The following is a 15630-nucleotide window of genomic DNA, read 5'->3' on the forward strand; positions in this document are numbered from 1 at the left end:
CCGCCTTGTTTTCCCCATCAGAAAGTAACACACTTCATCACAGCGTGCACACAACTTGCACAAGTAATCCAAAACAGCAGTTCAATTTGCAGCCTCAAGCGAAGTCTATTTTCGCAATCACACCAACACTGAATTCAGGGAAGTCTAATTCTTGCAATGATAGCAACAGTGATTTCAAGGGACGTCTATCTTCTTTTTTTTTTTCCTTTTCATATGTTTTCTCTCAATCACATCAACAGAGAATTCCACCTGTTTACATCCACCGCGATCTCCCCCCTCCTTGCATCATCAGTAGTTTTCATAGAGTAGTAGAACTGGTGACAGCTGCTCTGAGAACACTGGTCATAAAATGACATCGTAAAACCAACACTGACGTTGTACCATTCAAACTCCCACACACTGAGCCTTCACGTTTCATGTTCTGTGGCATCCCTCGCAAGAAAGTCAGGGCGGGTGAAAAGCCATCCACCCTGTTCCTCCCTCTGCCAGTCAAAAAATGGCGCGTGACGGGAGGAGGAGGGAGGGGGACAGGGAGGGAACACGGGGGGAGCACGACAGTTGAGCGTCTTTTCTCCTTCCCTCGCTCTGCCGTGTGCTTGCCCTACTACCTCTGTTACCACTTGCTCCACAACGCTGGTGGGACACAGGCGCCTGCCGTGTGCTTGCCCTACTACCTCTGTTACCACTTGCGCCACAACGCTGGTGGGACACAGGCGCCTGCCGTGTGCTTGCCCTACTACCTCTGTTACCACTTGCGCCACAACGCTGGTGGGACACTGGCGCCTGCCGTGTGCTTGCCCTACTACCTCTGTTAACACTTGTGCCACAACGCTGGTGGGACACTGGCGCCTGCCGTGTGCTTGCCCTACTACCTCTGTTAACACTTGTGCCACAACGCTGGTGGGACACTGGCGCCTGCCGTGTGCTTGCCCTACTACCTCTGTTAACACTTGTGCCACAACGCTGGTGGGACACTGGCGCCTGCCGTGTGCTTGCCCTACTACCTCTGTTAACACTTGTGCCACAACGCTGGTGGGACACTGGCGCCGCCTGCCGTGTGCTTGCCCTACTACCTCTGTTAACACTTGTGCCACAACGCTGGTGGGACACTGGCGCCTGCCGTGTGCTTGCCCTACTACCTCTGTTAACACTTGTGCCACAACGCTGGTGGGACACAGGCGCCTGCCGTGTGCTTGCCCTACTACCTCTGTTACCACTTGCGCCACAACGCTGGTGGGACACAGGCGCCTGCCGTGTGCTTGCCCTACTACCTCTGTTACCACTTGCACCACAACACTGGTGGAACACAGGCGCCTGCCGTGTGCTTGCCCTACTACCTCTGTTAACACTTGCGCCACAACGCTGGTGTGACACAGGCGCCTGACCGACACTATATTCTCTTTGCAATGTTGTCGTCGCACACGGAAACTAAACAGCCTGAGTACACATCACTCACAGTCATACAAAAATATGAAACTCCAATAGTTTGATTAACATTAAGAGACGTATTTACTGTGAAGTGTTGTCGTCACATACGGACACTAAACAGCATGGGTACACTTCACTCGCAGTCATGGAAAATGTGAACCTCTGAGAGTTTGATCAACATTAAGAGACGTACTATTAACTGTGAAGTGTTGTCGTCACACACGGAAACTAATCAGCATGGGTAAGCACTTCATTCTCATTCATCGGAAAAGCCAAACTCTAAGAGGTTTGATAAACATTCACAAAGTATGAGCATGCAGTGCGCTGGATAAGCCCTCGTTATTGGCCTCGACACCTCTGACACTCAGTCGATAACGTTTTGTGTTGACGTATACAACTGTACTTACTTTCGCCTGTGTCAACAAACACATTATATTCAGATAAAGACCGCTAGGTACATTGCTTGTGTCAACAAGAAGGGCAAAGCCCATACGACTCACATGCTTTACACATTTTTCCTACCAAAATACATGTGACCTTGACCCAAGGTCAAGGTCATCCAAGGTCATGCAACACAAAGCTGTTAATTCAAGACATAGGAAGTACAATGGTGCTTATTGGCTCTTTCTACCATGAGATATGGTCACTTTTAGTGGTTCACTACCTTATTTTGGTCACATTTCATAAGGGTCAAAGTGACCTTGACCTTGATCATATGTGACCAAATGTGTCTCATGATGAAAGCATAACATGTGCCCCACATAATTTTTAAGTTTGAAACAGTTATCTTCCATAGTTCAGGGTCAAGGTCACTTCAAAATATGTATACAATCCAACTTTGAAGAGCTCCTGTGACCTTGACCTTGAAGGTAAACCAAACTGGTATCAAAAGATGGGGCTTACTTTGCCCTATATATCATATATAGGTGAGGTATTGAATCTCAAAAACTTCAGAGAAAATGGGAAAAATGTGAAAAATAGCTGTTTTTTAGGCAACATTTATGGCCCCTGCGACCTTGACCTTGAAGCAAGGTCAAGATGCTATGTATGTTTTTTGGGGCCTTGTCATCATACACCATCTTGCCAAATTTGGTACTGATAGACTGAATAGTGTCCAAGAAATATCCAACGTTAAAGTTTTCCGGACGGACGTCCGGACGACTCGGGTGAGTACATAGACTCACTTTTGCTTCGCATGTGAGTCAAAAACCATCTGCATCCAGATAAAAAGGGAGTCTTTGTGGCAATAACCCAGCGTTAAGTTGCGTTCAACGAAGACTGCAAGTCCGCGGTTGCTTTTGCTTTGTCAACTTAATTATACATCCAGATGAATGAAATGACAGAGTCGTTGCGGCAAGCACCCAGCCGAGAATTCTATTCAGCGTATACTGCAGCATGCACTTTCATTTGCTCGTGTCAACATCTGTATCCAAAGGAAAACAGAGTTGGCGTCACCGTAAGCTTGGTTCAATGTAGATTGTAAATCGTTGTCAACATAGATCCCAATAAAGGCAGAGTCAACCATGCATCTATCGCAATAGACTTGAGACAGAGTGACTGTTGCACTCAGCCACCATCGAGCTGTGTTCAGTGCAGACAACTACAACTCTACTGTCAGGACAGGTTGTAAGACTGGTGGTTGTTCTTCGGGTCCGAAAAAGACTTTTGCTTTCTGCAGCTTATCGGTGAACTCGGAAGTGGCTCTGCAATCCTATTGTAGAGGCACAGAGTCTGGAACAGTGGGGGCACCGGAAGTCTGTTGTGGTCACTTCCGGTGTTGTGCTGAGACCTTGTTTTGTTGCAGCGATCAGTTTCTGACAAGTCTCTCTGGTTGCAAGACTAGGCCGCCGTGCCTAAAACCTCTTTCCTTGTGTATCACAGATCTGTCTGTCGCCCTTGCCTGTGTGACCAGACCAAGACAGAGTGTGAAGTCTCCATGACTTGTGTTCAAACACCTACAACTCTGTTGTCAGGACAGGTTGTAAAACTAGGCTTTGCCTAAAACCTCTATCCTTGTATAATAAAGATCAGTCTGTCGCCCTTGCCTGTGTGGACATCTGTGACCAGACCAAGACCGCAGAGCGTGGCGTATAACATGAGTTGTGTTCACCTAAGACTTGACGTCTGCTGCTGCGTTTGATCAAGTCCACATGAGTGTATCCAGGTAAAAACTGTGTCACTGTGGCAAACACCGACCCTTGCGTTGTGCTGACTGGCGCAGACTAAATTGACACTGCAGTTGATTGTGGCGACATCTGTATCCCCATGCAATATGACAATCAACATGCAATGAATTGTATTAGGTGTAGACTGCATTCTGTACGCTATGTACATGTGTTCATCTGTACCCTGAGGCAGTCCTTATATCAAGCCAAAACTGAAGTCTGTAGTTGCCTTTGCTGTGTCAACATCTCTCCGTTTTTAACACTGTTTTAAAGTAGGTAGTTAGGTTTTTATTAATAGGGAGCGCTGCGCACCCCTACAGTTGCGACGATGGCCAAAATTGGCCCCTGCAACTCATCAAATCCAGATCCAGATCCAGATCTCTACTACCTGGTGGAAGATGGGTTGGTATCATCATAAGTTTCTCTCATTGGAGTCGTGCATGTCTGCCATTGTGTTTGCCAATGACAACATCTGTATCCACACAGTGTGGCGTCACCAGGAGCTGTGATCACAGATGACTGGTATTTTCCAGTGTCACCAGCTTGTGAAATGTAGGTCAGGAGCGGTGTGCTCGTGATACCTGTGCAGCGCCTGTGTCTGATTGTTCCCCGCTGTGCCCCGTGATCACATCTAGGTCATCATTTCTTGCCGCACCGACACCGCTACCCCTCTGGCCCAAACCGCAACGACACGGCCCGCTGACTGTTCATAGCTGTCACACGCACGCACACACACACACACACGCATGCACGCACACAGACAGACTCGACAGACATACAGACGCACGCACGCACGCACACCCACACACACACACTTGATTCACAGCTTTTGAGCCTTCAGAGAAGGTACTTCCCTTCTGTTTACTGCGATGGCTGAGAAACTGATTGACACACACTCCTCCCTCTTTGAGTCGCTGTGACCCCCTCCCCCGCTGGGCACTGATAGCCTGCCATTGTTGGGGGATCTGAACAAACGGTGTGATCCTCCCTTAATCCCGTCCTGGCGATCGTCACGCCGACATCTCTAACACAGCCACTGAGCTCTACACGCAACATCTGTCTCGCGATGAAACCTGTCGCTCTATTGGACTCCAGCCCCTTATATTCTCATTTCCAAGGCTGCGTTTGTACAATATAAGTTGTTTTTAATGTCCTAGCTCATGAGGCCCATCTGTCGGTCGGTGGGTTTAAGGATTTATATTCTCATTTCTCAAGTTGCCCCTGCGAATATGCTGATTGCCAAAGCCATGGAAGCCGCATCAGCGTGAAGCCAACACTAGGCCACGTGTAAATGCCACCAGACTGTCAGATTGTCATTCCTGATCGTCTGTTCTCATGGACCACAGCATGTTGTCTGCATGTGCTACGTTCTGGGGACAGCTTTGTTGGCCTCACACGCTATCACCCTGATATCAAGTCAAACCCTTGTAACCGAAGAGATCTTGGCATTCTCTTTACCCTTCGTCAGAATATGCATACAAGCCATAGATTCCAGCGTTAAAGCTTTGATTAGCTTCACACGCTTGTAAGTTGATAGTCAAACCCGCGTAACTGAAGATAATTCTCTCTACCCTTCGTCAAAATTTGCATACAAACTATAGATTCCAGCGTTAAAGCTTTGACGAGCTTGACACGCTTGTAAACTGATGTAAAGACCCGTGTAACCCAAGAGATGTTGGCATTCTCTTTACCCTTCGTCAAAATAATTATGCATATAAGCCATATATTCTAGCGTTAAAGCTGTGATGAGCCTCACACGCCTGTAAGCTGATAGTCAATCCCGCGTAACCGAAGAGAATTCTCTCTACCCTTCGTCTACATATGCATATATAACCCCTAGATTCCAGCGTTATAACTTTGATAAGCCTCACACGCTTGTAAGCTGATAGTCAAACACGCGTAACCGAAGAGAATTTGTCTCTACCCTTTGTCAAAATAATATGCATAAAAGCTATAGATTCCAGCGTTAGTTTGATGAGCTTCACACGCTTGTAAGCTGATAGTGATAGTCAAACTCACGTAACCGCGGAAGAGAATTCTCTCTACCCTTAATTCGTCAAAATGTGCATAATCATAACCCCTAGATTCTTGCGTCAAAGCCTGTCCTTGTCTCAACAGAATCCAACTTGCTGATAAATCTCTTTGTGACCGTACCAGTGTCTTGGGATTCTGGCCCTTTTGCATACCACGAGAGAAGTGGATGGTGGCTGTGGGTGGTGCTGTTGATGGTGGTGGTGCACCCAACATCCCCTATTGTCCTGGACACGCCTCTATGCTGGTGACCGCGCGAGCGCATTACAATGTGTCCTGACCAGAATTTAATCAGGTCCACTGAACTTGTCCGACACGCACACTTTACAAATAAGGCTGCCGAATATTGTACTGGTTTGACTTTGTTTTAATGAGGCACGAACGTGTGAACTCAGTCTGATTGTCTTTGATTCCCTCTCGTATGTCTCCTGTTACGGTGACCTTTTGGTTGTTGACATTATTCATTTAAACCTCTTCAGACTTCTCCATTGTCTACAAAGTTGTTGCACATCGTGTAAAGGAAATATCTGTTGGGTTAGATCATTAACAACAACAACAACAACAACAACAACAACAACAACAACAACAACAACAACAACAACAACAACAACAACAACAACAACAACCATTTTGACTTGTCTGGATCCCTCGCTTACTTATTTCCTACAACAACAAATGTGTGAACAGCTAGTCTTGATTTAATCGTCCTCAAACGAATCGGTAATTTGATTGAAAGTGAACCTCCCTTGCTTCCCCGATACAGCAAATGTATCACCGCCAGATTAATCCAAGTTATCTGAAATACAGTCATCCGTTGGGGGTAACGCCCCCGCCCCCCCCCCCCCCCCCACACACACACAAGTTGGCACGGTCTCGCAACTAAACACCTCTGGGAGTCGTAAAAAGCTATATTGAGGTTTTAATGTATAGCTCCAGAGACTTTTATCACTTCACTGGCACACAAAGGTATGCGAATTGTGTGGTGGTATTCTGGCTGTGTCGACAATTCAACGTAAAACTACCCCAACTCGTTCCAGCACTAAGAGCTCTTTATTTCAGCCTATCAACATGCAAGCTCCCCAAATCACGTCAAGATTCAACTCTAGCCCTTACCGAAAATGACACCAGTGACAAAAATCAAAAGCACACGGCGAAGAGAAAAGGTGAGTCTGACAGAATGTCCTCTTCCACTGTCAGCACAACATTCAGACCCGAGTTGTTTTGAATCGGCTGTTCATCTGTCAAGCTGGATCATCAGTTCTGCCCAACTGCCTTCCTGTGCAACTGTCGATATGAATACTGAGGACTTTGTTTCACACCTCAAAGCAAGCTGCGTTACGTCCCCTCGGTGTCTCCGCCACCTGCTCTGTCCATCAAGCCAAAAGGTCCCTTTCTTTTCGTCTACATCAACACATCCTTCTTGTTCACCCTCTTCTTCTTCTGGGTCCATGGACTAAAACTCCCACGTACACTCGTGTTTTTGCACGAGTGGGTTTTTACGTGTTTGGCCGTTTTTACACCGCCATTCTAAACAGCCATACGCCGATTTCGGATGATGCGTGCTTGGTATGTTAGTGTTTCTATAACCCCACCGAATTCTGACATGGATTACAACAACAAAAACTTAAACAAAAACAACAAGAATTCCACTCTTCACATGCTGTGCATTTTGGGTATGTGTCTAAAGGGACAGACGCTCTTATCCCCCGTAAAAAGCCAGGAGGGATCTATGGAGGTCTAGTAGATGGTCTACGCAGGACGGAAGGTGCCTTTAAGGCGTCACAAAGACCCAGTCAGCATGTTAGCTTTTCAGCAGAATATGTCAACGACATATGCGGCAACGGCATGAAATGGGGGTGGGGGGGGGGGGGGGGGGGGGGAGGGAGGGAGGGAGGGGGGGGGGGGAGGGTTGCAATACAGGGTATTCAAAACCACCAGAAGTGTGTCGGACCAAAGGGCAGGAGGTGACAAATGGCGGGAAGAGAGGAGAAAGGGACGGAAGGAAATCTGCAAGGATCTTGGAGTGCGCTCGGTTACTGAAAGGATTCCATTCTCAAGGGAAGGAAAAAAGAAATAAAATACTTAGAGTTCCATTCTGACAGTCACTAAACAATTTTAAAAAAAAATTACACCCCCCCCTCCCCCAAAAAAGACAGAGAGAGAGAGAGAGAGAGAGAGAGAGAGAGAGAGAGAGAGAGAGAGAGAGAGAGAGAGAGAGAGAGAGAGAGAGAGATATAAACAGAAAGAAAAAATGAAAGAAAGAAAGAAATTACAAAGTCAGTATGGTACCCCACCGCTGTAAACAATGGATTTCCTGTTGTTACTAAAAAGCAAAATGGGCAGGAAAACTTTTTAACACCCATCTGTAACATATGCCATAGGTTCTTTACCGACCTCAGAAGTTTCCTTCCAAACAATCGCGCACAACGAGTGGGAATTACACTGCCGAGAAACCAGGTCGAACTCGTCTCAATTCCTTCCATGCTGATGCTATCAGGGTAAGCGCACATTGCAGCTTGAACTCCACAAAACAGCAGCCGCAGAGCAAAGATTCGACGTCTGATAGGTTGCACAATGGCAATTAGCGTTACGTTTTCAACGGTGAAATGAGACAAATAACTCCAATGAAATGTTATCTTTCCAGGCACGTTTTGCACAATGTCTGTTGTCATGTAGGGTAAAAGTGTCCATTACATCTCCGGCCAGTTGGGTTTTTAATACCAGGTAGTGTTTTATTTCATCTGACACATAATTATTCTGGCTCTGCGCTGTGGGCGTGTGTTGGGACTCTTCCAACTTGCACTGCAGTTAGCAGGTTCAAAAATGCACCCCTCCCCTCTCCCCTCAACCCACCCCCCCCCCCCCCCCCCCATTCCAGATGCAAAAGATTTGGCAGCGGAAAAGTGAAGGCTTAAATGTTGTGTGTATTTCAAGCCCATTTCTCCATTTGCCCTTTATCAACTGTCCCCCACCATGATGTATACCAGGGGTGAAGGTATTTCATTTCTATTCTCACTTGTCTTCCATTTCTACCGGAAAAAAACCCAAAAAACAATAAGGGACTGGGAAAGAGAAATATTTACTGCAGGTATCTGACACTCATGAATCCAGGAGAGCCCAAAAAACGAGTATCATCAACGAGTTTTGCCCCGGTGTCCAGACTCAAGAAACATTCATTCACCGGAATTTGGACAATGCCAGGGAAAGTTTCGCTTCGGGCAAACACCTGTCAGTCTACATAACAACTGAGTAAACACCACCCTAACTATCACCATAAAGTACATACATATTCATCGCTGTGAAATTAAATCTGTACCAAGATATAGCAAGATATAAGCCTTTGACTGTATTATTATTATTTGACTGTATCATTATTCAGCAGGTAGTACCTTCATACTGTCCTCATTGTTTGCTTGTGTTGTCATTGTAAAAATAAAAGAAGAAAAAAAGAAAGAATTTTTTTTTAATTCAAGCTCATTGAATTAAGTTTTTCAGGTCACCTACCTAAACATACACCTACCTACACAATAACTGACTAATCGCCAAATCGCGTATCAGCATAAAGCATTATATTCATCGCCGTAAATTTAAATCACGATTTTAGGTTCGTTGAATCCAAGTTTTCCGGTCACCGCTTCTCAGTGAAAGGCTTCTGTGTCGGAAAGAAATTGACATAGATATATAATATAATGTGAATACGGGGTGGTCTCTCTTATCACACAGTGAAACACAAGCACCCAATGTGTTACGATTTACACTGGTCGCATGCTTCACGTGTCACATAGCTCAACACACAGCCTCCTATTGTGTGTCAGTGCCGCAGAAACAATGCGCGATAAAAAATAAAACCCCATAAAACAATGCACGATAAAACCTACATAAAACAGTGTCCATGGATCTGCACAATGCACTACATTCACAACCGAAGGATAAAAAAGAACACCTGCATGATCAGATCATGTTGATAGTGACCAATAACAATCACAGTGCAAAAGAAAGTTTACGCTTTCACAAAAGTGCAGGCACAGAGAGCGACGACTGAACATACACACACAGAGACAAACACGCGTGCCAACCAACACAGTCAACAAGGTAAGCAGACAGACTTACACACAGACACACATACACACACAGACACGGTGTGAGCCGGAGAGAGAGAGAGAGAGAGAGAGAGAGAGAGAGAGAGAGAGAGAGAGAGAGAGAGAGAGAGAGAGAGACAAAGAGAGAGACAGAGAGAGACACACAGAGAGAGAGACAGAGACAGAAAGACAGAGAGAGAGAGAGAGAAAGAGAGAGAGAGAGAGAGAGAGAGAGAGAGAGAGAGAGAGAGAGAGAGAAAGAGAAAGAGAGAGAGAGAGAGACATACCACAAAGACAAACAGACAGAAACACAGACGCATGTAAGACGCCACAGATACTGCTCAGTTATACAATACGATGAAAAAAGTGTGACTTACTACTGGCTTAGCTCTCCTGGCTTGTCAATGGGTGGGTTGAACTGGTTACCCTGTACAGACAAAACAAACGGCCCTGTACAATCAGAGAGAGAGAGAGAGAGAGAGAGAGAGAGAGAGAGAGAGAGAGAGAGAGAGAGAGAGAGAGAGAGAGAGAGAGAGAGAGAGGGGGGCAGTGTAAACAACATTACTAGGAAGCCCCATAATCCCCCTTAAACCCCTCTAACTTTTTGTGTTGTCCTTAAAAATGCAGCGATTTTTATAACTCCGGCGTATGCCTTTCTGAACAATATACTGCCATCATCGATTCAGTAATCTCGTTCAAAGAAAAATTTTATAACTCTTTTCAAATCATTCATAACTTTTTTTTCCATGCTTCAAAAAAACTATTTCATCGGAGCGGGGAGCGCATTACACCTACTGTTTACGGATAAAGCACACGTAGAATCACATGTCTTTAACTGCTGACAACATTTACAAAAGGGAAAAAACATACTGCATTAAAAATGAAAATAATATAAGAGCAAGCAACTGAATTCTACTTGCATAGAAACACGCAAAAAAGAAGCGACTGTAGATATATATCAATTAAAAGTCCAAACAGGAAAAGAGAAAAACAGGAGACAAAAAGAAGAAGAAAAAGAAGAAGAAAAGTAAGACGCGTAAACCTTGATGTTGTCCCTTGCGGGCAATACACGCTGTCACGACTACAAGGTCTGTATTTAAATCATGATGCATATGACGTCACATTGTGACGTCACTCGATTACTTGACAAGCTCATGCAAATCATTCTCATGCATATAAACAAAATGCAGACATGAGCTTCTCATGCAAATCACCAGATAATTTTAAGCAAACTATACTTGTAATTTGCAAGAGTACTTGTACAGCATAACTTATCCAAATGACATGCATGGCATTATATTATGCAGCGGACACAATTGTAAACTGAAAAGCTCACGATACAACTGTATGCAGATTTGCTTTATATACAACTGACAGAAAGGACGATCGAGCAGCAAAAGATCTGGACTTCCATTAACTCGTTTAAGCACTATGATCAATCGTATACACACCTCACAAACACTTATTGTTCAATACACTTTTAACCTCATGGACTCAGTCATTTGCCCGTTATACTCTGCATTGTTGTTGTCAAAACTATTCAAACAAAAGAGGTGAACTCACAACAATCGTCAAACACTACCTCACCCACTGGCTTCAACGCTGAGCATTTCGACCGCGTTAAGTGTGTAGTGGTTGCTGAAACAACTCGTGACAAAGAACTAAACGGCTGCCAATATTGATCCATGAAATATGGATGGGCCTATAGGCTGAAACAACTTGGGCCAAAGAACTAAACGGCTGCCAATATTGGATCCATGAAATATTGATGGTCTTATAGGCTGAGCCGTTGTACTGGTGGTTCATGGAATATTGACGACCTGAGCATGGTGCAGCTTCAGTATCGACATCGAGTTTGTGCCGTGTCCATGCTACGGGGTAACTGCCCAGGTAGCTTGGCTTAGTGTGTTGGTCAGGGCTTCTTTGCGGTGTCGTGTGTGTGTGTGTATGTGTGGGGTGTGTGTGTGTGTGTCCCTCAGAGAGAGAGAGAGAGAGAGAGAGAGAGAGAGAGAGAGAGAGAGAGAGAGAGAGAGAGAGAGAGAGAGAGAGTGAGAGGAAGAAAGAGAGAAAAAGAGAGAGAGCGAGAGTGAGAGAGAGTGAGAGCAGAGAGACAGAGACGTAAAGAGGGACAGAGAAGCAACTCACATCTAAAATCAAAATGTAGGAAAAAAAAAATCTTAAGAAAACGGAAAAAAGACAAAATTACCAAAAGCTGTTTAATTACAAAAGCACGAAGTTTAACCTGTTACCATGGTTTGTTAAAATCCGAAGTACCAGAGCAACCTATTAGGTTTCAGCAACAAAGCAAACCCAATGTAGAGTGATTTCACACCTTGAGGTTAAGGAAAATCTATATAGTATATAAAATTATGAGAAATAAAATGTTTAGGTAAAACAGATTGTTGGTTGAATTTCTGAAAAGGTGGCACTTTGGCCATTGACAAAACAATATTATCCACACATTAGAATCACACCAACAGCTTTTAAAACATCACCAGTACAAAAACAAAAACAAATTGTAGCAAACTCAAATAAGACAATCCCTATCCAAATCAACCTCTTGTACCACATAACCCATTCATATTTAACGTATCAATTGGCTGCGATGATTATTTTTTATTCATGCACTTCGATTAGCCGCTGAAAGCATTCTTCATGCGCATACATGTGTGGTTCATTCAATGCAGCACATGCACTTTAGCAATCATTGAATTCGTTGGTCTTACGGTACTTAATTCGCTCATAACAGCATGGTGCATATTTTTCACCAATCCCTTTCCCAATATATATATATTTACAAACAAATTAACACAAATAATGAAAGAATACAAGCAACAGAATATCCAGGGCTGTCTGGCATAGCCTGTACAATGTTCTGCACCCAGCAACTGAAGATGACTGCGCTGCGTATAGAAACAGACGTCCACTACATCTACGTAGCAAAAGCGTATTTTACACACATCAAAACATAGTTTTGCTCTTTCTTGATTTCTCTCTCTTTTACGCACACACACACACACACACACACACACACACACACCCACACCCACACACACACACACACACACACACACACACCCACACACGCACACAAACACAAACGCACACACACACACACACACCCTTACAAATCCCTCTACACACACAAATGACACCAAAACTACTACAGCCCAAACTAGTCACAGCAAACCGGGCCAGTAAATTCCCACAAGCTTGCACAACAGTTAACTCAACACAAGATACTGGAAGTAAGCAGGTGCAGAATAGACATAGAACACAAAGTCTTGGCGATGAAAACGATGATGTATTGGATGAAGAAGATGACGAAACCAGCGACTGTAGAATATTGTTACCTGCTTTTTACGCTTTCGCTCTCGCAGCGAGTGTGCGGAGTAGGATCGAGGCCGCTGTGGGGGGTAAGTACACAGGAACAAAACACAGTCAACTGCATGCTAACTCATAGTATTACATGCAAACTTGGCAGAGTCCCGAACTAGCCCCGTGCAAGTGACGTCACAGATGAACATTTGAGATGCATTCAGCGTGACGATAAACCTCGCACGGGGCTGTATCGGGACACTGCCGCAAATCTCGGCAATCCACTGCATTCAATAACTGCAGCACAAAACAGAGACTTTCTAGTGGGCAGTTGGAATTCTCGCCCAAACTCAAAGTCTCCTCCTGTGTTCACACTCAACATGCATGCATGCAAAAAAAAAAAAAAAAAAAAAAAAAAAAAAAAAAAAACCACCTACACACACACAAACACAAAAATAATATTCATTTCTGTACGAACCTTCAAAATGCCTATCACATGTGCTTCAAGGTAACACCACACACAACGTCACCCCAGAACATCAGAAAAGGAACAGCACACGAACAATGTGAAGTTTTGTACACTTCAGACACAAAATCAGTCTTGTACACCCTGTTTGAATACCGATTTTTAGACACTAACTGTTTACTTGAACATACAGTAATCCAGGTGTGACGCCAACTGTTCGCTTGAAAATTCAGTAATCCGGCTCTTTTAGTGTTGACAACAACAAATGAACATTGTCATTGTGACAGTGAAGCACAGGTCTGTGGTAAGACACTGACTCTGCTGGTTGAGACACTGACTCTGCTGGTTGAGCCAGTGCTAAAGACTATGGTCGTGCAACACGTATCTGTTGTCAGACATGCACAATGTCTGCAGTCACTACAACGTCAGACACACAGACACTGTCGGACGCTTCATTTAAACACTCAATAATCCACCTCACTTAGTGCTGAAACAACAACTCGAGACTAAGGTAGAGTGTCCCAGGTCTTAGGTGAGACATGCACTGTGTCTGCTGTGGCCACAGTGACAGCGAGACAGTGACAGCGAGACAGTGACAGCCGCAGGGTCAAAGCACGGGCAGCGCGACACAACTCTCACACACCTGACAGATGTGGGTGGGACTGGGGGTGGGTTTGCACCTGGAGATCAATACTCTCTACCTGTGTGTTTCATGCCTGGCTCAGTCTTTGTGCCCAGCTCTCAACACTAACAACACTCGGCCTGCTGCTGGCTGTTGGCTGCTCATCGATTGGTGTACACAGAACAGTCACCCAGACCTCCTTCTCTCTATCAGCTGTACGGCAACTAACTGCAACCTGTGTATCTCCACGGTGTTATCGTCTCTGTTCTTTAAGGCGGTCCTTAATTCAGCCCGAAGTCAACTTCGCGAAGACTTCCCGAAGTCCTTTTTACCGAAAACTCAGTGCTTAGGCTCCTTGTGGCCAGCTTCCCGAAGTCCTTTTTACCGAAAACTCAGTGCTTAGGCTCCTTGTGGCCAGCTTCGCGAGGCCGACTTCGCCCAATTAATGACGGGCTTAATACTTAAACCACCAAAAGCAACAGCGACAATCTCAACATGTCCATTGCTACCAGCAAGGTGCTTGCCTGTCTTGTCTAAACACTAAGGTTACCCAAAGAAACAGACAGATAAAGCTAAACGACTTTTGTTGCTATTCTAGACAAGTTATTTTGCTCAAAACGTGCCAACTAGACAAAGTAACGCTTTGACTGAACTAGGCATGACTGAGAAGCAACGAAGCTGATTTTGACTGTAGACCAAGGCAAACCAGTCCTGTTGTCTGGCTTTCCTAATAACATTTATATCTGAATGGATCTTGCCTTTATCATCCCCCCTCCCCCACCCCACCCCCATCTTCAAATGAAATTTTGTCTCTACATTCAGGCAAAATAGTCCTATCCGCTGGTTTTGTTTATAGCATGGGAAACTGAAATGACCGTGCCAAAACCCCCCCCCCCCCCCCCCCCCAACTTTCAAACCCACCATGTCCCTAACAACCGCCAAACGGTGACTATAGAGGCAAGGTCACCACATAATTCAAGTTGATGCAAATAATTGTGTGGAGGTGGATCAATGAAACGATTGCCCCGCCCGTGTAAATTATAATTCTATCGACTGCGCAGCTGTGCGCAATGGCAGCGTGTTTTTGTGGTCAATATGTTCAACCACCACCCCCCTACCCACCCCATCCTCTCTCCGTCCGCCGACAACAGCTGTATTTCCAATGTCAACACAGTTAATTCCTAGTGCTCGTTAAAACGCGCCAGATTGGCGTTTTGCCCTGAGTTACGTTGTTCCGTTATCATCCGCAAAGATTGCAATGGAAGAAAGAAAGTATATGCTTTTAAGACATCTTTGTGCGGCCAATGTATGAGGGATAAGCTAATGCAGAACGTTTGGCAGGCAGCACAAAGTGGCTGTGTGCAAAACAAGGCGGTGTTTTCAGGGCGGGCCATACATCACCCGTGTCACAAAGCCCAACTGGTCATGATGCCAGCCCAAGGGCGCCGCGACAAGACTTTTCTATTACCCTGGCACCCCGTCAAACGCATGAAACAAGTTTCCTCTTTCTCTAACACGCTA

The 15630-nt window shown here is 45.0% G+C and overlaps 1 protein-coding gene across 1 annotated transcript in view; it reads right to left on the reverse strand.

The window, feature by feature from the left end:
- Nucleotides 1-407: 407 nt before the first annotated feature.
- The window catches only part of LOC138960467 (uncharacterized), a 143433-nt gene continuing 128210 nt past the window's right edge, over nt 408-15630 (reverse strand). The window contains exons 21-24 of the mRNA XM_070332375.1: nt 13057-13110; nt 4078-4205; nt 1836-1841; nt 408-1437 (exon numbers count right to left, since the gene is read on the reverse strand). Of these exons, the coding sequence (XP_070188476.1) occupies nt 408-1437; nt 1836-1841; nt 4078-4205; nt 13057-13110 (1218 nt within the window). The remainder of the gene's footprint in view (nt 1438-1835; nt 1842-4077; nt 4206-13056; nt 13111-15630) is intronic.

The sequence above is a fragment of the Littorina saxatilis genome, linkage group LG2 (assembly GCF_037325665.1).
Source record: "Littorina saxatilis isolate snail1 linkage group LG2, US_GU_Lsax_2.0, whole genome shotgun sequence".
NCBI lineage: Eukaryota > Metazoa > Mollusca > Gastropoda > Littorinimorpha > Littorinidae > Littorina > Littorina saxatilis.